The 23,387-nt window shown below is 39.8% G+C and overlaps 2 protein-coding genes across 15 annotated transcripts in view; one reads left to right on the top strand and one right to left on the bottom strand.

Annotated features, from left to right (window-relative positions):
- LOC131439077 (myb-like protein Q) overlaps positions 1 to 23,387 on the top strand; it is a 236,963-nt gene that overhangs the window by 87,428 nt on the left and 126,148 nt on the right. For 5 of the 14 annotated variants that reach the window (XM_058609659.1, XM_058609656.1, XM_058609655.1 and 2 more), the window contains one exon: positions 22,570 to 22,973. Coding sequence is in view for 1 of the 14 variants with exons in the window: in XM_058609662.1 (XP_058465645.1) it covers positions 22,953 to 22,973 (21 nt within the window). In the remaining 13 variants the exon portion in view is untranslated. Of the gene's footprint in view, positions 1 to 15,337; positions 15,414 to 17,115; positions 22,974 to 23,387 lie in introns of those variants that run through there. The other 9 variants (XM_058609657.1, XM_058609665.1, XM_058609654.1 and 6 more) reach the window with 5 other exon arrangements.
- LOC131439079 (uncharacterized) lies at positions 555 to 8,446 on the bottom strand. Its single transcript, XM_058609666.1, has 3 exons — positions 7,883 to 8,446; positions 7,367 to 7,548; positions 555 to 5,395 (listed from the first exon to the last, which is right to left on the bottom strand). Exon 3 carries the CDS (start codon positions 3,951 to 3,953, stop codon positions 2,598 to 2,600), a length of 1,356 nt encoding a protein of 451 aa, XP_058465649.1. The 5' UTR covers positions 3,954 to 5,395; positions 7,367 to 7,548; positions 7,883 to 8,446; the 3' UTR covers positions 555 to 2,597.

Below are 23,387 nucleotides of genomic sequence, written 5' to 3'. Positions count from 1 at the left end.
ATTTTGTTCAAAATAAAATTTAGGAACATTGTATCGCATGAGATTTTTAATGTGAATCTAAGTTTGTAGAAATCGGTTAAGCCGTCTCCGAGAAAATTGAGTGAAATTATTTGTCACACACACATTTGCTGATCGCGACGAACTGATTCGAATTCGAATTATGTTCTTCCAGCAAATATTGCTGTAAGCAGTTGAAATCAATATTAATATGGAACTGTTTTGAACCCGAAAATACCACCATCTTTCTAATACATATGTCATATTCTAACGATTATGTTGCACAAAACGTGCTTAATCCACCTAACAGTGAGATGATACCTTTTTTATCAATCCACATGTGTTTTTTGCATGAATATTCTTCGGTGTTTTATTTTTCATGATATTATTTTAATGACCGTCGTATTAATTGGCAATTTGAGATTTTAATCACTTAATACTCTGTAATGTCGAAACTGTAAATCGGATCGAATTTGAATCTAAACGTGTACAATCGAATGAACATTGAGATGTCGAAGTAAATTCTTCTTTAGAGTTTTTCGTCATTATTAACAGTACTTCCAGAGCCGGTATTCAGGAACCAGCATAACCCAAACCGGTTCGTATGGCCATAAAAAATTTTGACGAATAAATTGCAATAGTTTTGAATCCAACTTTGAAGCTTTTGGGATTGTCATCTGCTATATCGGTTTGAATTTTTTTAAATTCATGTGTAGGGAAGAGTTCGGACGTAGGGGATTCTTTGCAGCGGTTCTTGTGTAACAGCTCAAAGATAAAATGGGTTGTATTAGATTAGTCAGTTTATAATAGTGTTGCGAAGTTCAACTAACGACTTACATTGAGTCTTCCCCTGTTCAACTATCCGAACGATAAATTTCTCTATTCGCGGTAAACTTGTATCGATGGCGGCCTCCTAAACATGAGCCAACAGTCAACAGTAGAATTCAATAATTCACGTGTAATTAACTACTGTCGAGCCCTACCTTCTATCGAGTAAATAATTTGTTCAACTAGAGTGGCTCCTATGTGGGAAGGCGTCTTAATAGCCTAATGGCCAATTCAATTTATTTAAGCCAATCTTGAAAATGCACTGAAGGAAGCCACACATAACCTCACTTGTGATAGATGCTTATCAGTATACTCGATGCTAATTAAAGAATTCAAATTCATATACGTACTACCGTATTCCGTAAAACGGTCAACGTAACCGTTAGATCAAACGTATAACTAGAAATTAATAACTGCACTTAAATATATGAATAGTTGCTCGCTATGTAAGAGCTGCAAATTACTCCATTCTAACTTCAGTTCTCTCGTTCTGACGTTTTCACTTCTCTTCCGGTCCAGGGCGCCCAGCTCGTTCATCTCTGAAAGGTAAGACAGTGTCACCAGAACATCCTCCCCCTCGTGAATTCGGTCGGTAAGCTTGAGTTCTCTCGCAGAATTCACCGTCAGATATCTCCATAACGGCCAGTTTGACAACCGGCACCGGCAGTTCGCACGATCGCCTGGCGGACTCTGCCGTCACGTCCAGGGATGATTTCTTGAACTATGCCACGCAGCCACGTTCGTCGACTTCCTTCGGCAATATATCCCTGATATCCCTGATCTGATATCCCTGATCTGATATCCCTGATCTGTTTGCTCAGCACGTTACTCGCGCCAACAAAATTGGTGCCATTATCCGTACATATTTCTACTGGTGGACCTCGTCGGTGTATGAATCGTCTTACAGCCATTACGCAAGAGTCAGTGGATAGACTGTGAGCGACTTCTAGATGCACTGCACGGGTGACCAAACACGTAAACACAGCAACATATAGTTTTTCCTTGCGGCGTGCGACGGAAACTTCCACAGGTCCTAAATAGTCTAATCCGACATAACAGAATGGCCGTACAAAAGGTGTCAACTTTTCTACGGGAAGGGGAGCCATGCGAGGGTTCTGTGGCTGACATTTCATAATTTTGCATCGTTGACATTTTCTCATCACTTTAGCTACAGTGGTGCGCAGATTGGAAATGTGAAATCGTTGGCGAACCTCGTTGACCACTGTCTCGCGATTAGCATGACCGCAACGACAATGGAAGTCGTTGAGTAGTAATAGGGTAATCGGGTGGGTATTTTGAAGTATGAACGGGAATCTAGCGTCGAACGTTGCATAACTTGCATTGGCAGTCCGACCTTCCTCCGAACTCGTCAGCAATGGAGAGAGCGTGTACAATGAACTGGATCTTTCAAGAGTAATCCAATTTGCTGGTAACTCATCTCGATTGTTTGTTAAGATTTTAACTTCGTCTGTGTAATGGTCATTTTGCGCCATTCGCCATAAGCTTCGTTCGGCCAGTAGGTACTCCTGCTGGCTCAGAGGAACGACGTTGGATGGTATTGATTTTCTTAGGAACGTTTGTAGACTCTTGGTTGCCTTAATTGTCTTGACTGGAAGATTATTGACTTTTTAACGACAGTTAAATGCAAAACGAAATACCAGTATCACGGTTCGTAGCAACACATTCCACTTACAAAACCGCTCAATCTCTATCCAGCGTTCCGGAACTGTGATGTGATGCAAGAGAAGGGGGACCCTCAACTCTTCTTTAGTTTATGTTATTTTCTTTTGCATCGGCCAATCTTTCATATCTCTATGAAGAAAGGAATTTTTGCAAGTGAGCCATCTTCCGCCAGAGTCAGGTATGGTGTCCTTACCCCATTTGGTCAGACAATCTGCCAAGTTTTCTTTCGACGGAACATGTCGCCAATCTTCAGGTTCAGTGAGTGACAGAATTTCTCCGACGCGATACGCAACAAATTGCTTGTAATTTCGGTGATGAGAGCGGATCCATGCCAAGACGACTTCTGAATCCGTGTGAATGAACTTCTCATTAATTAGTAGCGTGTGATTTTCACATACAGTTTTCATCATCCTAGCCCCCAGAAGCGCCTCGAGCTCCATCCGCGGAATGGATTGGTATTTAATCGGAGCCACTTTGCTGCGAGCCATGACTAACGCACATTTTATTCTATTTCCGTCCTCTGCTCGAAAATACGCGGCGCACCCATAGCCCAATCCGCTAGCATCGGTGAAAACATGCAACTGCAAAGAGGAATAGGGGTGAAGTTGAAAATCCGGGAAATAATACCGAGGAATCTCAAGAGCGCTAATTTCTGGGAGAAAATTTATCCATCTACACCACTTGTCGTACTCCACGTCGCCTAATTCAGCGTCCCAATCCAAAGCAATCCGCCAGAGATCTTGCATCAACATACGGCCGTGTATTAAAAAGGGTGCAAGAAAACCCAACGGATCGAAAAGGCTCATGATGATACGTAAAGCGATGAGTTTGGTCGGTCGCAAACCATCCAATACATACGGAGCCAGCTCAGTTTTCCAGTTTGTGGAGAATATGAAGGCGTCTTTCTCGGGATCCCAGATAATTCCGAGAACTCGTTGTCGGTTATCTTCTATGCAATAATCGATGGAAAGCGACCGCTGCTCTGAGACTTCTCCCAAACCCTGCAAGACTTCGACGTTGTTACAGACCCAATTCCTCATATTCATCCCTCCTCGTGAATGAATTAGTATTACTTGTAAAGCCCGTTGCATCGCTTCTTCTGGTGTGTCGGTGCTGTCGAAGTAGTCGTCCATATATGTTTTTCCTTTGATTGCTGCGGCTGCTTCGGGAAACTCGTGTGCATTTTCATCCGCGTTACGATGCATGACGTGTTGCGCTGAACATGGTGAACAAGTTGCGCCGAACGTGGCCACGTCCATAATATAAACATCCGGTGGGATCTTTTCATTGAAGCGGAAATAGAATCGTTGTGAGTGTGTGTCCTCGGGCAATATTCGAATCTGATGAAACATTTTTTCGATATCCCCGTCGAAGCCAACGGGCCTTTCGCTTTGGTGTTTCCAAGTGTTCTGACGAATGTGACGCAATGTTGCGTGAAAGTTCATCTTTTACCCATTTATTTGTCTTCCATAAGAAGTTCTGATGAATTCGTCGGAAGGTTGCGTGAAAGTTGATCTTTTATCCATTTACTTGTCAAAGAATTTTCAGTGCGTCTAGAACTGGCGCCATCTTCCATAAGTTGTTTTTCCAAACTGTGTTTTTCATCCAAGAACTTTTCCTGCATTTTAAGCTGTTTCCTGATCAATGCGTTTCCTTTTCCTCTAGATCCTTTTTCATTCGCAGGCGTTCCTTGGCTTTCTCTAATTCTCGTCGTTGAAGTTTCAGTATTTGTTCTTCCAATTTCAGTTTTTCCTCTAGGCGATGTAGAGCCTTTTGCGCTGAAACTTTAGTATTAGTATGCATAGACCCATTGTCGGTATGCGCTAGTTCCGAGTGTCTATTTCCATTTTTCAGTGTCTTTTTGGTCGGAGATGTTACACTTCTCGAATTATTTTCCGACTCTTTATTTTTTCTGCAATCGCCGGTTGCATTTTTCCCCGTTGAATTGGCTATCGGGCGGTCGGTAACAGATTGCTTTTCATCCGGATTCGCAGGCGAGAGTGGATACGAGCAAATTTCGCAGTGCCATGGTCGATTTTCAACTTCCGGTGAGACGTTTGCACAGTCCAGGTGGTACCAACCCAGACAAGTATCGCACTGTACCATGTTGTCGCATGAATTTGACCGTTCACATTTCTCGCAGTCGAATCCATTTTGTTCATTCGACATCCTATGAATCAATCTTTGAGGATGTTTAGAGAAGAGTTCGGACGTAGGGGACTCTTTGCAGCGGTTCTTGTGTAACAGCTCAAAGCTAAAATGGGTTGTATTAGATTAGTCAGTTTATAATAGTGTTGCGAAGTTTAACTAACGACTTACATTGAGTCTTCCCCTGTTCAACTATCCGAACGATAAATCTCTCTATTCGCGGTAAACTTGTATCGATGGCGGCCTCCTAAACATGAGCCAATAATTCAACAGTAGAATTCAATAATTCACGTGTAATTAACTAATGTCGAGCGCTACCTTCTATCGAGTAAATAAATTGTTCAACTAGAGTGGCTCCTATGTGGGAAGGCGTCTTAATAGCCTAATGGCCAATTCAATTTATTTAAGCACGCCGTCCGACCTTCAACAAGAAAAGGAAAAACATGAAAATGCACTGAAGGAAGCCACACATAACCTCACTTGTGATAGATGCTTATCAGTATTCTCGATGCTAATTAAGGAATTCAAATTCATATACGTACTACCGTATTCCGTAAAACGGTCAACGTAACCGTTAGATCAAACGTATAACTAGAAATTGATAACTGCACTTAAATATATGAATAGTTGCTCGCTATGTAGTTCTCTCGTTCTGACGTTTTCACTTCTCTTCCGGTCCAGGGCGCCCAGCTCGTTCATCTCTGAAAGGTAAGACAGTGTCACCAGAACATTCATCATCCTGTAATTCCAGAATCGGAAGTCAGAATTGGATAAAATTCATTAATTTTATGTGGGACTATAAATTAATTTCAATTTGAATTTTTGTTATTGAAATTCGAATTGGCTTTTTTGAGAAAACGATTGAGCTTTGAGAAACGATTCGATACTGGAACCGGAATTCGAAAATCGGTGTAGCCGAAGTCAGATAAATTCACCTGAGTAGCTGTATAGTTTACATTTGTTTCAAAATGTTTGAAAATCAGTGTAGACATCTTTGAGAAATCGTAGTGCGAATGAAATTTTTTGGTACTTTCCGAATAGAAAACTGAATACCTCTAAAACTGAAATAATTTTTTTTTATTATCGACTATGGTTCTTAGATTTCATTAGAATTTTAAATCGGTTCAGCAATCTACGAGAAAAATTTTAATTTCGTTTCACATAGCATCCTGTAGTTCTGGAACCAAAAGTCGGATCCAAACATAATTTAAGAACCTTGTTTAGGAGCATACGACTTTTCATATGAATGTGAGTTTGTAGAAAACGGTTGAGTCATATTATTTTTTACGTTTCGTCTTCGACTCATCGGTGCAGAGCAGTTCAAATTGAACTGCTTAGTGCTAAACTCGGCAGTTCAATTTGAACCGCTAAGCAGACGTAAAGTTTCTGCTACTTATGGAACACTTTTTGTTTTGCAACGGAGTGCAATGTTATTTCTGACGTGCCGAACGAAAACGTGTTATTGACTATTTCTGGCCGATGCAGGTTGGGTCATTTAGAGGTTAGCCAAATTTTGTGCTAGGGCACATAGCCGTTTTTATTATTTTTTAGGTTGAGTCATCTCCGAGAAAATTGAGTGATATTATTTGTCACACATGCATTTACTGATCTCGACGAACTGATTCGAATTGTATATGGGTGTTATGTTCTTCCAGCATTTATTGCTGTAAGTAGTTAAAATCAATATAATTATGAAGGGGACGGGTATAGCGTGATGGGTAAGTCGATGCCCTTTCACGCAGCTCACCTGGGTTCCCAACCCCGCACATAGGGTCAGAAAATTTTTCTGGCCCGAAGAGGCGAATGACCTTAAGGTTAAAACCTCTATAATCGAAACAAAAAAATATAATTATGGTATTGCTTTCAACTCAAAAATACTGCCGTCTTTGCCACCATCTGGTTTAGAAATGTCATATACAAACGATTATGTTGCCAAAAATGAACCGTGCTAAAATCGGTCCGAGGCAAAATATCATAAAAAAGGATGCTGTACACAGTCTTTTCGGTACTTAGAAACAATCGCATGTAACAGTATGAAAAATCGTGTTTCACGTTGCTCTCAAGCATTGCTGTTGCATAGATATTACCGTGCGGCATCTAAGTCTGAAAACATATTTTGTTTTCAAGGTCAAGTGTGACAGATACTGTCAAAAAACTGAAAATTAAAAAAAAAATTCTGTAACTTCATACTAGCTCGCCCAATTTTATACAAGCAAGTATGTTGGAGTCCCGACCTGGAAATCTGTTGAAACAGAAATTCCAGACAAATTCCAGAAGAAATGTAGTACCAAGGCTTTATTTTTACTATACTTCTAGAATAATATCGTTTATATCATTTTCGAATTTCGATGCATATTTTCTATAATTATTTCGTCATGCTCTACAGAAGTCCAACTTCCTAAAGTCGAACGATGGTTGACTGAATTAACATTTCTATTCGAACAATCACAAACATTTAGTTCAATTTTGAAAGCTAGACTGCTGTTTCTGAGATAGTTAAGAAGAATTTCGAATTTATTTTTTCGGTTGAAAGAAAACCAGACGACTTGTGTTTTAGTTAAACGTTTAGTCTCGCTGGATAGGCGACATATATCACAACATTTGAAACAAAAAAATCAGGACATGTTAAATGAATATAACTTGTTTAAATAGATGAAATAATATATGTACAAAAACTTAATCAAATCTTCCTAATTTCATTTCAACGTACCGGCAGCGGTACTGTTCGTTTCCCCTGTGTGTGACTGATTCCTACTCAGCACCGCTAACAGGTAGGTGATCGTGTGCTCTTTGGCATTGTGATGGATGATCGAAACGCCGAGTAGTATTGCAACCACGATTCCAATCAGTAGCAAAAGTAGGCCAACAATCGGCACTACTAGGCAACACAAACTGAAATGGGAAATGAAATGGTAGAATCAGGGAAAAGAAAAAATAAAACAACCGAACAGTCGAAGTGTTATGAATATAAGAGTGCGTAATTGGTTGGGTAATGGTTAGATTGGGATCGGAATTTTACTTTTCAAATGCGATATATTAAGTGAGCTTTTATCTTATTGCGATGTGGGGATAAAAAGATTTGTTCAAACAGTTGTTAACTTTGACATAACACATATATTCTCCACTGTGTCACAGTAGTCAGTGATATTAAATGAATCCAAAATCCGATCTCGCCGTTATTCCTCAATTAACACGGATTTATCGTAGCGTCTGATGTGTTACCTACCTGGTACAACAACATCCAGATTGATAGCAGGCGCAGCAGCAATAGCAACATGATTTGGTCACCTCTCCCATATTTTGGTGGCTTTCTGTTCACTGTTGCTGTCGTATCAGCCTAATTTGGTGTCTATGCTTCTGTTTGCGGGTCATTAGTTTACCGGGTATGGAAACGTAATTAGACTACGCGCTAGATGGAATTTCCTCAGTTACTTAGTAGTTAAGAATTGTTTCAAGAACTGTTCTTGAACTGGAAATCAAAAAACGTTGCTTGTTTGATAATCACAAAACCAAACGACTGCATGACGTCGTTCCTTATGGAGCATGGTTTCTCATCTCTTACACAAACTCTTGTTGATACAAACGTTGTATTGTAGGAACTAACCAGTACAAATGAACTAACCGATTTGGAACAATTTGCTATATTAACAAAACATCGGCCAGTTTCACGGTGAATATGTTCGTATAGGTTTATTTGTTCAGTGATAACGTTCTTATCGTTAGCGTGAGGTCGCGTATAGTTTTTGACTAGTATTTGTAAAAAGAATGATGTCGACAATTGTCTTCTTATCTATCCACGAATTTGAAAATCGTAACCTTTAGCAAAGGTCCATGGGTTAATACGTTCGTGTTGAGAAGCTTCCACCTTGACCTAATTCGGTAGTGCTTAAGAGGTGTTCCCAAGAAAGTAGTAGTGTTCCATGTTACTGTAACATATTCTAAGATCGCCATGTCATGTGATCCACTTTATATGTAATGGAAAACACTTTAGCATGAGTCGCTTTTATTCGATTTTATTCAGCCACCCATGGAAGAAGACCATCAATATCCACTTCCCTTTTTTAACAGCCTAGATAGCCGTGTAGTATCGGTAGCGATTTCTTACCTGTCTAAGAATAACGCTACGGTCCACTTGTCCCGGCGGTATATAGCTTCTAAAGTTTGTACTGAATATAGCTTCTATAGCTTGTACTGTCACAGTTGGTCTGACTATTGATGACATAGACAGGAAATGTGTCTTTTGCTTGACATATTAACGGCATAACCAACCTTAACCAAGCGATGACTTCAAAGAGGTTGTATCGTACTGCTGCAAAAGTGATTTACCGTTTACAATCGCCAATGTCGTCAATGCTCACCACATCATTTGGAGCAGCACAGATATAAATTCGAGAGGCTATGATATGATGGAATTTGTGAGCAGTATAAACCTGCACATAGTCAATGCAGAAAATCGTTCAGCTTTTGCGAGAACTGGAAGAGAGGAGGTTTTGGACGTTCTGATAGAATTTCGCACTAGCTGATAAACTGGATCGTCTCCGATGAATTTGACCTTGAGTACCAACCAACAATTAAAACAACAAATTGACTTGGAAAATGTTGACGAGACAATCTCACGCATAGTAGCAGCATATTAAGAGGTTTGTCCACTTCGGACTGTGCGAGTTACTAGAGGAACTCCTTAGTGGAATGCTGAACTTGTTAGACTAAGGAAACTATGCAGAAGACCTTTGAACCATCGACGAAGAGATGGGTCGGAGGCATTGGTGTCAGCTCGCGAGCTCACAAAAATGCTCTTTGATCATCTGAGCGAAGTGGTTGGAAAAACCTCTGCACAAATGTCTCAAGCCTCAACGAGGCTAGCAGATTTAATAAATTACTTTCGAAATCGAAGAACTTTCATGTCGGTTTCTTAGAACTTCAGATGGTGAGTAATTGTCTGATGAAGGTGATGTACTTCACTATCTTTTTAACACTCACTTTCCAGGATGTATGGAACCATCACGCACAGATGTGCCTGAGACTTTTTCGGGTAGTTACGATTCTTGTGACGATTGAATCGGTCAAATGGGTAGTTGAGAGTTTTCCTCTGTACAAGTCTCCTGGAAAAAATGAGTTTTTCCTGCGTTACTACCGAAAGGATATGAACAATTCAAACATGTTTAAAGAAAATTCATATTTTTAACTTGCGACAGGATATATTCCAAGAGATTGACAGGAAATAATTGTCCAATTTATTCCCAAAAGGCGGTCGCGACATGAGGAAGCGAAGAGTTTCAGCCTATCAGTCCTAGCTCATTTCTTCTTAAAATAGTGGAACGCATAGTCGATCACTATATCAGGAATATTAGTTTGGACGTGCATCCGCTACATGAAATGCAACATGCTTACCAGCGTGGAAAGTCCACTACAACCCTGTTACATGATGTTGTGTACAACATTGAGAAAACTTTCTCACAAAAGCAATATTGCTTGAGAGTTTTCCTAGATATTGAAGGTGCCTTTGATAACATGTCTTTCAATTCATTTCTGGGAGCAATCCGTGGTCATGGCACCTTCGAGTATCACAAATTGGATACACGCAATCGACTTCTTTGTTCATCGCAAGCAAGCAGAGATTAGAAAGGTCTGCTCACATTGACTTCAGGATTAAAAGAACTTGCATGGTTTCCGGCCAATGCAGGCAAGCTTTTGAAAAACCATGGTGACTCAAACCCAGATACATTCATTGGACTATTGTTAAACAAATTTTAGCATATGGATGTCTTGTATGGTGGCAGAAAGGAGAAGAGGCGACAGTTCAGTCAAAATTAAATCATCTCCAAAGGATGGTCCTAATGGCGATGACAGGAGCATTCATAATAACTAATACTGCTGCTCTAGAGGCGCTACTGTGCATTGAATCACTACATGTGTTCCTAAAAGTAGAAGCATTATCTTGTGCATACCGTGTTAAGGTTACAGTGCTTTGGAACAGTAACTCTATAGACTATGCTACTAGCCACACTCGCTTGTGGTCTCTAATGGTACCTGGGATGAGTATTCACTCGCTCCTAATGATCTAACTCTCACAGTTTTCCTTTCAAAATATTCTATGTGAGCTATCCTCTTCGTGAGGGGTTATTGTCTGGTTATTTTAACGAGAACTTGATGAACACATAGTTTGTTATACGGACGGTTCTCTGCTGGATGATCGTGCTGGTGCTGGTGTCTACTGTCGTGAAATGAGGCTAGAGCAGTCTCCATCACTTGGTAAATACTGTACTGTTTTTCAAACAGAAATAAAGGCGATTCTGTGTGGAATACAATCGGCACTTCAGCATAGAATCTGTAGTAAGTCACACTCAACGCTGTGCACCTCGTTGTTAACTGAAGCGAATGCAATTGCACCACTTTCACGTTTAAACATAATGTACACACAGTTAGACCCCTTACTTGCCTTGCGAGCACGAACCTATTACGGTACTTCATATCATCTGATATGTAACTGTTCCGCATTGGCGCAACTACGTATCCGGGTTTTTGGTACTCCATACATGGTTGAATCTGTGTATGCGGAGCTAAAATTAAAGGATGTTCTATCGTTTCTCACTCAATGTGGTAAGGAGCTATAGAGGGGTAATTGTTCTTTCTGGAGTGCAGAGATGTCCATCTTCCCTGTGTGACGAAGAGCAAGTATAATTTCTCCCTTCGCACTGACAACATCATCGCGACAACATCGCTTAGGTGTATCATATTTAGGCGAGAGCACGTGAGAGCGATTCATGCGAAGAGAATGTATTTCACTCGCACCAGGCTTTAGAAAAATGTTTGGCATCCCTTATGGGGTGCCGAACTTACTTCTGCTCATACATACTGCGAATCGTTCTGCATTCTTCTGAGAATGTGTATTATGGCACCGAGTCGCTTTTATTCGATGTGGTTTTGGGATAAAGCGCCGTGGTGTTTTCGAAGATAGGGTTTTATTTCAATCAAACACTTGCAAAATAGTAAAATCCTTTTTCTTCATTCATTCAGCGATTTACATGGACATTTAGTCCTGACCGAATACCACGTAAGAAACAATATACTTATGTTAAACACATGGTGCACAAAGATACCGGTAATAAGATCGTGTACACTTCCATTTCTATAAAAAAAATCTATCATTATTGCTGAAAAGTTCCGGGCCTAACAAAGAGAACACGATTTTTCTTTGCTTCAAAATTAGTTTTATTCATCAACGTAATCTCCATTAAGAGTAACGCAATCATTCCAGCGCCGCTCTAACATTTCTACTTTTATCTTTTGGAACTAGTGCCACCAACAGAACTAGTGCCACCAACAGAAGAGTAGCCTAGCGCGGCGACTCTTGAAGACGGCTGGAGGAACATAAGGTCCGCCGTGAGTAGCACTGCTGCAACCGTAGGTTATCGAATCGAGGAAATGACTAGTTTGACGACGAATGTCAGAAGTTGGTTGAAGAGAAGAATACAGCAAGGGCAAAGATGCTGCAACACCGCACGAGAACGAACGAGGAACGACACAGACAGGCACGGAACAGATAGAACACGGTTTTCCGGAGGAAAAAGCGCCACCAGGAAGACCAAGTTCGCGAAGCGATGGAACAGCTATACCGCCGCGCTGTACAACAAAGCCGCGGTAATGGCCAGTTAACAGACGAGCTGCTCAAACATGGAGGAGAGGCACTGGCTAGAGCGCTGTACTGGATGATTTCTAAGATTTGGGAGGAGGAGATTCTACCGCAGGAATGGATGGATGGAGTGGTATATCCCGTCTACAAAACGAACGATAAGCTAGATTGTTGCAATTATCGCGCAATCACATTGCTGAACGCCGCCTACAAGGTACGCTTTCAAATCCTTTGCCGTCGTCTATCACCAATAGCTAAGGAATTCGTAGAGCCGTACCAAGCGAGATTTACTGGAGCCCGCGTCACTACGGATCACATATTCGCGATAAGACAAGTACAGACAGAAGTGTCGTGAATACAACGTACCCACGCATCACCTTTTCCTTGACTTCAAAGCGGCATTCGACACAATCGATCGAGAACAGCTATGGCTGACCATGCACGAATACGGTTTCCCGGATAAACTGACGCGATTGGTCAAAGCAACGATGGATAGAGTGATGTGCTACGTCCGAGTATCTGGGACGCTCTCGAGTCCCTTCGAATCTTGGAGAGGGCAACGGAAAAATGATATGCTCTCTTGTGTCTTGTTCAATATTACCTTGGAAGGTGTGATTCGAAGAGCGAGGATCGACACGAGTGACACGATCTTCCGAAAGTCCGTACAACTTTTTGGCTTCGCTGACGATATTGATATTTGGTTGGTAAACGACTGGACAATGCGTAATTCAGGCCCCAGTGTGACTCTTAGCCTCTTATCCAGTAACTCCTATCCCTACCTCCCCGCGATGCCGGCTGGGGTACGAGCAGCCATAGGAAAGGTCGTATGCTGACAGGGAAGGGGGACCTCTTTAGAGGATGTCGGAGCGTCTGTACTCCATGTTAGGAGCGGCTTCAAACAGCGTCTGTTCTGGTATCCAGCGGCTGAGTATGAAATGCTGCATCCCATCCAGGTTTCGCAGGCTGCGACAGGATAATATAAGAGGAACTAAATCCTCGCAACTTCGACGTCGTAGCACTGCAGGAGCTTTGTTGGACGGGACAGAATGTGTGGAAAAGCGGACATCGAGCGGCTAACTTCTACCAAAGCTGTGGCACAACGAATGAGCTGGGAACTGGCTTTATAGTGCTGGGCAAGATGCGCCACCGAGTGATTGGGTGGCAGCCGATCAACGCTAGGATGTGTAAGTTGAGAATTAAAGGCCGTTTTTTAATTACAGCATCATTAACGTGCACTGCCCACATGAAGGGAAACCCGATGACGAGAAAGAAGCGTTCTACGTGCAGCTGAAACAAGCCTATGACGGCTGCCCATGCAGAGACGTGAAAATTATCATCTTTGACATGAATTCCCAGGTAGGAAGGGAGGCATTGTACCGACCGGTATTCGGGTCGAACAACCTGCATACCGCATCGAATAACAACGGCGAACGATGTGCCAACTTTGCGGCCTCCCGATGAATGGTAGTCAGAAGCACCTTCTTTCCCCGCAAGGATATCCACAAAGCTATCTGGAGATCACCTGACCAACAGACCGGAAACCTAATCGACCACATTTTGATCGACGGAAAATTTTTCTCGAACAACAACAATTTTCGCACCTACCGCAGTGCGAATATAGATTCAGACCACTACTTGGTTGCTGTATGCATGCGCTCAAAACTTTCGACGGTGGCTACCAAACGTCGAAACCGAACGTCGCGGTTTAACATCGAGCTGCTCCGGGATGCTGGATTAGCCCAAGATTACGCGGAGCAGTTGGCAGTGGCACTACCAACGGAAGAGCAGCTTGGTGCAGCTACTCTTGGAGATGGATGGAGACATCCGTTCTGCCATAGGTAGCACTGCATCAGCAACGCTAGGTACGGCGGCTCCGAACGTAAGGAGCGACTGGTTCGACGACGAATGTGAACAGTTAGTGGCCGAGAAGAATGCAGCTTGGGTGAGCGTGGGTGGCGCGGTAACGAACTTGGGAACGCGTGCGGAGGACGATAGACTGCCGGCTCAGACCTCCAAAAAGTCGAGGAGGAGGTAAACCGGTTGAAAAAGAATAAGGCCGCTGGTGTTGACCAACTACCAAGCGAGCTACTAAAACACGGTGGTAATGCACTAGTGAAAGCACTGCACTGGGTCGTTACCAAGATCTGGGAGGACGAGATTTTACCGGAGGAATGCGCTGACTGGCGACGAACAGCCATGGACTGAGTTATGTGGATACGTATGCTTGATACAGCAAAGGACACCCCAGGACTATAACTGTTAGGTAAGGTAAGATAAGGTAATAAAACTAGCGCCATCTATGTGTTAGGCCCGGGAATTTCCAACCCATGTATTAAAAGTAATCTAATTTATTCTTTCAAGTATTGACAATCTTTTTGAATTTTTCAACCATTTACTAGTTTAAATTTTCCTAGTCTGATGAAAACAGTCCCTCAGTAATCTTTTGATACTAGAAATAGTTCCACAAAAAATCACAGTTTTTTGGCTAAAATGCGCTCATTAACTCTAACATTCTATGTTGATATGGATTTATTATTTTATACATAAGTAAAATTGTCTTCAAAACAAAAGATGTATTAGACACGATTGGTATTTTTCATTAGAAAATTGGAAAATAATAATCAAAAGGTAATGCAAATCTGCATATTTATTCAGCAATCCCATGAGAAAAAGATATACAACTTCTCAGATATTTGTAATATTTGTCCAAATCGTTCTCCATCGAGAAATATTAGACCCGTATTTTTACATTTTTCCATTAATAAGATTCACTTTTCATTCGATCATCAATAATGTATAACGTGTCAAAGAATTATAAAACTCGCTTATACTCATATATTCCCATTATCGAATGTTTAGTTCGTCTTAAGAACTAAAATTTTTGTGCTGCAATTAACAATCAATTTCCATGATCGCGAAGGTTTCTTCATAATATTCTATGTGAACATTCGATTGAAGGCTATCGACATCGAAGATACTTAAACACTTAATTATATCAGATGTATCTACTTGAAACTAATACAATGTTTTTTTCTTAACTTTTTGCAGATTTTGCCACCCACATGACGGACTAACTACCGCGTGACAGATGCTTTTGTGTAGTCGTTACCAAACTTAATTGGAGGTAGTTTATCCAAAACAAGCCTGAGACGATAGATGATGAAAATCAAATCTTCATCAATGTTGTTGAACAAGTTGATGAGAACACAGCATAAGTGTACTTGACCTTATAAAAAATTATTGCTTCTTGGGCACACGTTTTGGTGAACCGTCTTGTCAGACTCGCTTATTCAGTTTGAAAGAGTCTGAAGAACTTGCGCCGGAACGAATTTAAAATTATACGGCTACGCTTCGATAAAATATAATCGTTATCGTTCATTATGCAAATAATCGCAATATAACCTTCACTCCTTGGATCAAATAATACCGACTATCTTAATCAATGTGCAGCAGACCCGGTTGACAGTGATCGCGTTTGGCCAATTACAGGCATCCTAGCTATCCTTTCAGCACAAGCCGACCTACCCAAGTCAAATGTCACAAACCGGAATTCGAAGTGATTGTCAAGGCTTCTGACTCGAAATCGATTCCCGAGAAGGCATTGTAATTACACAGCTCACGTACCGCTTGACTCAACAGCGCATTCTTGAAATAACCAATGTTCCGTTAAAATTATAACCTGAACCGAGACAATATTGGCTGACTGGAACCACAAATCATAGACTTAGGTGACTTATATCACCCAATTATCATCCGATGTGGTCATATTTTTTACGTTCCATTAGAGGCCACACGTTTGTATCGTGTTGTTGTTGGCTGGAAACTTGTGCGTTCCATCGTTCAGTAGCTAAAGGGATGAGAGAGAAGATATGAGTTGTAATAAAAACGAAAGTGTAATGTGTTAATGAAAACTCAATTAGTTTAGGCTTTTTTTTCAAAAGATTTTGAATCTAATTCTTAGTGTGAAGGATAACTTCCCAATTTGACTAGAATATTCAATTATTTAATTATTTATTGTAATTAGTGTAATATTTGAATGATGCTTTGATCAAGACAAGCTATCATCGGTCCTTGTTATTTGATAGTACTTGAAGTCTCGTTTTGATAGTGTCTGCTAATATTCTCAAGTAATGCCATGTTTTGGTATGACATCTCTTTTTGTGAAATTTGATCTACACAGCAGTTTCTTATTGTGCACAGCTTTCACATGGTTAGTTCAACGATATTATGAGATTAAGAATACTTTCATATCGGTGCTCGAGCATACGATAACTGGCTTGTAAGGCTTGCGCAATATGCATAAACCGTTTGGAAATCGTTTTTTTTACATTTTCTTGTAGTTTAACATTTCAAAAATATTGCGTAAGTTATCAAAAATATTATTTGCTCACTTTTCGAAAAAAAAAATTAACGCGTTTTTCTGAAAACCAGTATTTGATGTCCGTGAACACGATCCTGCAAAATCTACTAAACCGATTCTTTTCAAACTTAGAACAAACTTTCTTGGTAAAAATAGCCTCCCACTACATTTTTGAAATTTTTTCATTTTCATGTTGTGGTACTTTTTCACCTCAAAAATGACGGAAAATTTAGCGAAAGATCGCGTTTTTTTGCTTAAATATATCACGAACAAAACAATAGCAGAGTTATCATGTTTTTCAATAATAATATACGGAAATTTAACTAAATAATCTTCAAATGATGCTTTATAATGTAATAGAAGTTTGAATAAATTTGTTTAAACTGTTTCTCCGTAAAAAATACAAAAAAAGTGTTTTTCGCTTCAAATTACCCCCCCTTAAATAAATCTCAAATAATTAAAAATGTAGATTTAGGAAATCGACTACATGTCAATTGAATGCATTAATTAATTTTTGTAATTACCATTTTTGGATAACTATGGATAAAGCTTTAACTCGTTTTGGTTTCGATGAAACAACCAGCTTTTCTTGAAATACATGGAATAATTTGTTGGGCACTGGTTCGTGTACTTCAGCGGCCACTTTATTCAACTATCTTTTCAACGATGAAGTAGTCATTGTACTTTCAAGAATAGTTTTAACCAAGAACGAGAACACTTCGAATTTGTGTTACAAATAAACATAATCGGTCAGTTGTATTATCCCATCGTGAATATCGTGACAGTACTGAGCCCAAATGTTTGCGCACTTAGGCTGTGAACCAATGATTTTAACTTTTGGTTAAAATTTGACATAACTATCGAAATATTTTCCTCGAGTAGTCGAGTTTAACCAAAACTACGGCCCAATTCAAAGTTTGACGTATTCAAAGTTATTTGGATTTATTTTGCACTAAAAATAAAATGATAACAAGTGGTATATTGATTGCAATACAGAGAACGCAATAGCTTCGAGATTCACAATGTATTAAAACTTCTTATTGTTTTTTTTCTTTTACTGTAAATACAAAAGAAGTTATACAGAAGTAATTTTTACTCAAGATTCAAAATTATAATTGCTGGGCAAAAATTTTTTTTCAATATTTGGAAATAACTATCGAACTGTCAGAAATAACCATACTCACGAGCAGGATTATTTTTGTTAACGGCAAACTGCTTACTGCTCGACTGTCAAATTTTAACTAAAACTATAGCCTTAGTTTTACTAGAAATACTTGATAAGTGGTCTACATAAATTTTGTTTGTCAACGAAATGATACTACAAGGCCAAAAGCGAGCAAACCAATGTGCCATTTGTTTTGAAAGTTAGTTTAGATATATCGTTTTGAACTTCAAAAGTCGTTCACCGGTGGTGTCATCAATTCTCAATTATTACAGATACATACAAACGGCAATTAGATACAATGATTCTCAAAAGTCTTTACGAGATGAACAATAGGAAAAAAAGGTTTTCTTCGTGAAGAGATTTAAAGGAACAATTTTACTAGAGGGGCTCTAGTTCTGCCTTTCAAGTGTGTTTTTCGCAAATTTGTACTTCCGCAATGCAAAACATTCATTTTTTCTGCCTTCTGTATTGCATCAGGTACAGCTAAGCTGATGAAACATTATTGTGGCTTGGTTGACTGATTTTAGTAGGTTTTCTTGGGAAATAAAAAAAATGACACTACGTAGATTTAACCATTTATGGAGAACCAAAAATACGGATACGTAGTTGCGTCAATGCGGAACAGTTACATATCAGATGATATGAAGAACCGTAATCGCATCCACACGAATCAACCAAATATTACTTATCACGCTGAATAGTAGACATGTGATAATTGAGTTTGCAATGTCCAGTCAGAGCTCTGACCAGATTACTGCAATGATGCTTGCAGAAAATGCAGTAGACATTTTGACATTTAAAGATTCAATTCTGGTTAAAATGCTTTTGTTTGAACGCATGCTTGCAAGCTGCGTCTGTAGCTGGTATGTTTGGATGCAGCCCAAGAACGAATCTTGTGCTTTATTCGTTACACCAGCTCTAGCCATCTCATCAGCCCATTCATTTCCAGTAATACCAGAATGACCGGGTACCCATAAGAAGTAAACAGCATTTGAAATGCTGAGGTCTTCATTTTGAGTTCGACATGCGATCACTAGATTCGACCGTGAATCATTCGAACTGAGTGATGTCTAGGCTGCATGACTGACGGAACAAAAATAAATTCGTTTACCACAGATTCTCTGCTGAAGTGCCGATTGCATTTCACACAGAATAGCGTAGATTTCTGCTTGAGATACAGTACAATATCTACCAAGTGAATGAGACTCCTCTAGCCACATTTTACTACAGTAGACACCAGCACCAGACCGACTATCCAGCATATAACAAACTATGTGTTCATCGATTTATCGTTCCAAATAACCAGACAACCATTCCTCACGAAAAGGAAGGTTTGAAATGAAAACTGCATGTCAGAGTTAGATTACTAGGAGCAAGTAAATACTCATCCCAAGTTGCCAATTGAGACCACAAGAGAGTGTGGCTAGTAGCACACTCTATAGGTTTACTGTTTCCAAGACACTCTATAGATTTACTGTTTAAGACGATATGTACAAGGTAATGCTTCTTGTTTTAGAAACAAATGTAATGATTTGATGCACAGTAGCGCCTCTACAGTAGCAGTTAGGAGTTGTTGTTAATGCTCCTCTCACCGTCATTACTATCCTTTGGAGATGATTTAACTTTGACTGAACTGTCGCAACTTCTCCTTTCTGCCACCATACAAGACATCCATATGCTAAAATTGGCCTAACAATAATTGTGTAGATCCAATGAAAGTATCTGGATTTGAGTCCCCATGATTTTCCAAAAGCTTGCCTGCATTGGCCGGAAGCCACGCAAGCTCTTTTAATTCTGAAGTCAATGTGAGCAGACCAATTCAGTTTTGAATCAAGCATAACTCCGACGTATTTAACTTGTTCAACCACAACAACCTCTGAACTAAAGAACTGTAATGAACGAGCTTCTGTGATTATCCTACGATGAGTGAAAAGCACAATTGATGCTTTGCCTGGATTTACACATAATCCAACCTGACAACACCATTGTTCAACAGATCGCAGGGCTTGCTGTATTAAATCAAATAGAGTGTTAATGCATATACCGGTCATCAATATATAATAATCGACGGCAAAACCATAGGTAGGGATTCCAAGGTTAACAAGTAATACTGGGAAAACTCCATCATTTTCAGGAGATTCATACGGAGCAAAACTGTCAACTGCCAATTTGACCGATTCAATCGTCACAACTCTTCAAGCAAGTGCCCAAGAATCGTATCTACCCGAAAAAGTCTCTGGGACATATGTGATGGTTCCATACATCCTGGTAAGTGAGTGCTAAAAGGATAGTGAAGTACATCACCTTCATCAGACAAGTACCATCTGAAGTTCTTAAGAAACCGACATAAAAGTGCTTCGATTTCGAAAGTAACTTATTTAATCTGCTAGCCTCGTTGAGACTAGAGACATTTGTGCAGAGGTCTTTCCAATCACTTCGCTCAGGCGATCAAAGAGCATTTTTGTAAGCTCCCGAGCCGACACGAATGCCTTCGATCCATCTCTGCGTCGGTTGTTTCGAGTTCTTCTGCAAAGTTTCCTTAGTCTAGAAAGTTCAACATTCCACCAAGGAGTTCCTGTAGTAGCTCGCACAATCCGAAGTGGACAAGCCTCTTCATATGCTGCAACTATGAGTGAGTTTGTCTCGTCGACAACATTTTGCAAGTCAATTAGGGTTTCAATTGTTGGTTGGTGCTCTAAAAATCTAGTCGCCAAGCCTTCTTTATGGAGGTAATTTAGTTTGTAAATTAGGATTACGATATGTGACAATATCAAATATACCGTTTAAATGATCAAAAAAGATTTATTTATGATCAGATAACGAAGGTTCGAGCTCATCGGAGACGATCCAATTTATCATGCGAAATTCTATCTGAACTTCCAAAACCTCCTCTCTTCCAGATCTCGCAAAAGTTGAACGATTTTCTGCATTGACTATGTGCAGGTTTATATTGCTCACAAATTCCATCATATCATAGCCTCTCGAATTTATACCTGTGCTACTCCAAATGATATGGTGAGCATTGCGACGTCACTACCGATTGTAAGCGGTGCAGTACTTTCACTTTTTCAGCAGTATGATACAACCTCTTTGAAGTCATCGCTTGGAGAAGGCGGCGAACATGTCAAACAATAGACATATTTCCTGTCTATACCATCAATCGTCAGACCAACTGTGATAGCACAATTTTCCCGATTTGTGAACTCCGATATGAGAGGTACATTAAGAGCACTATTTGCAAGTATGCATGACCGAGGCATTTCACGTGGATTAGTCTTACCGTTATAGTTGAAGGAAACAAAAACTTTTTGGAAATGTGGTTCTTGAACCAAAGCTATAGAAGCTTTATCTTTTTGCAAAGGTCTGGATAGATTCATAGTTGCTGTACGTTTATGTTGGAGATTGATTTGTGCTACTCTAACTATTATCAATTATCAACCAAATATATTGACTTATAATAGCCTATAGCTAACCATTGTAGGATCTTTTTGAATGTTTTACTCATTTAAATCCCATGAGTTGCGAAGAATGAAATCGTTTACTGTGCCAGAGCTTCGCTTAACACAGTAAGGGAAAATTCACGACGGCATTATTTAGGTTATTTAGGCTGCTCATAAAGGGAAGTTTACATTGATGGTCAACTTCCATGGGTGGCCGAGTAGCCAAAACTCCGGAAAAATCAATTTATTTGGTTATCAACTAACCAGACCTGTAAAATTGAAGAATTATACTGCTAGTCGAAAGTATTTGGATCGATTTTTCTTGTTATGTATAAAAACACGCGAAATTTATATACTTATCAGTCTGTAAATCCGGAACCGGAAGTAGTATCCGGATGAGATTTGGTAGAATTCTATGGGGTTGCAGGTCTTGCAGGTCTTATAATTTGGAAAACATAAAAAATTATACTAGACATAGATTAAACTACACCCAATTAAGTAAGTGAAATAACAAACAACAAATTTGCACTTTTATCATTATTTACCAGCACTAATACCGAATAAACGCACAAAAATGTTGATATAGTCTGATTCGTTGGATGATTCTGTTTACCGAGCACGCGTTTCGACTTTAAAAATACACGAATCGTATTACTAGGACATTTTTTCTCTAGTGCTAATGAAAAATGAATCCATTCTCAGCCATCAGGGAAAATTAATAATTATCCTCATAATATTAAGCAGCAGGATATTCATATCAAAATTTTTTCAAGATCGGCTAACTTCGTGCGTTCTCTACAGTAGGTAACAATAAAAAAAAAGTGTGTCAGTCGCCATCCAACCAGCAGCAACCAGACAGCAGCAGTTCCAAGTGTCACGCACTGCCCTAGTAACCGAAAGTTGTCACCGCCGGTTGCAATGTGGCGGTGTGGCAAGAAGAGGTTTTTCGTGTGGACAAAATAGCATAATTTCCATGATACTTCATGGAACTCGTACCGTATAGGCACAGAAATGAAAAGAGTGAACAAAGAGCTCGAAAAAGTGACCATTGCCAAGTGAATTGAAAAAATTGAAGGTGATATTTTTTGTGCAGATTTTTTCCTCCTTCGGTCGATCGAGATTGTGTCTAAGTCGGCTGCCGTATAGGTTTTGAATTAAAAGCAACGCCATCGAAAACGAAAAACAGTAGTGGGAGCACATGCAATGGAGACGGGAAATGCAACCAGTGCAGCAGACCGCAGTTCCAGTGGCCGACTGTCGGGAAATGTGACACAATCGAATTACCGCATTTCTTTTCTCTGTGTTTCATTTACAGCGTCATTTTCTGTTTTTTTTTCTTCGGAATTGTATAATCGATCGGCGTGTTTATAATCAAACCGACGCGCGTTTTGCGAAATCTGTGTGTGTGTTTGAGTTGCAGATTTGATCTGAGAACGGTTTTTATTACCATTGAAACATTTGCGCCCTTGGACATCGGAATCTATTGAAACTTCTCGAATATCTACGGAAAGTTAGTAAACACTTCTGTTCGAGACGAAGGGATAACAATTAACGAAACATGAAATTTGGAAACGGTCACGTTGTAGATAGAGATAAATCGATATTTTAGTGCAAAGGCTATGAGAGTAGCCCATTGTCCCAAGATCCTAAATCAGATCAATATCGGCAATATTTTCAACACTTTGGAGCTACTCCTCTATGGCCAGCGGAAGTAAAAAGGTAAGAATGAATTTGTTCCTACAATACACGTTTTGTAAAAGCCACATTTTCTATAAATAATTACCGTGATATACTAACTTACAATCTTTCGAGTAATAGTTTCCGAGAGATATTAAATAAATTCCATAGCGGTAAACAACGATCTATAAAAATGTATTACCATTATATGAGGAGTTCGGCAAAGAATTAGAGGGATTGCATTTTAAAATTAAGGGAAATATAGGGCTATTGTACCAATAGTCATCTCATTAGCAGAGTCACCGCAGAAAAAAATAGTTTGGAAATTGTGCAATACTGCTGTTATAGTGACGCGAAAACTCGAAGCGAATGCACTTAATTTCATCTTACTTTTAAAGAAAATCTATCGAACAGAGACTGAGATCCCACTCTAACTAATGGTTTTCGTATATGAGA

This window comes from Malaya genurostris, chromosome 3, assembly GCF_030247185.1.
Source record: "Malaya genurostris strain Urasoe2022 chromosome 3, Malgen_1.1, whole genome shotgun sequence".
Lineage (NCBI taxonomy): Eukaryota > Metazoa > Arthropoda > Insecta > Diptera > Culicidae > Malaya > Malaya genurostris.
Note: the sequence above shows the minus strand (reverse complement) of the source record. Positions and strands in the feature narration are given on the sequence as shown.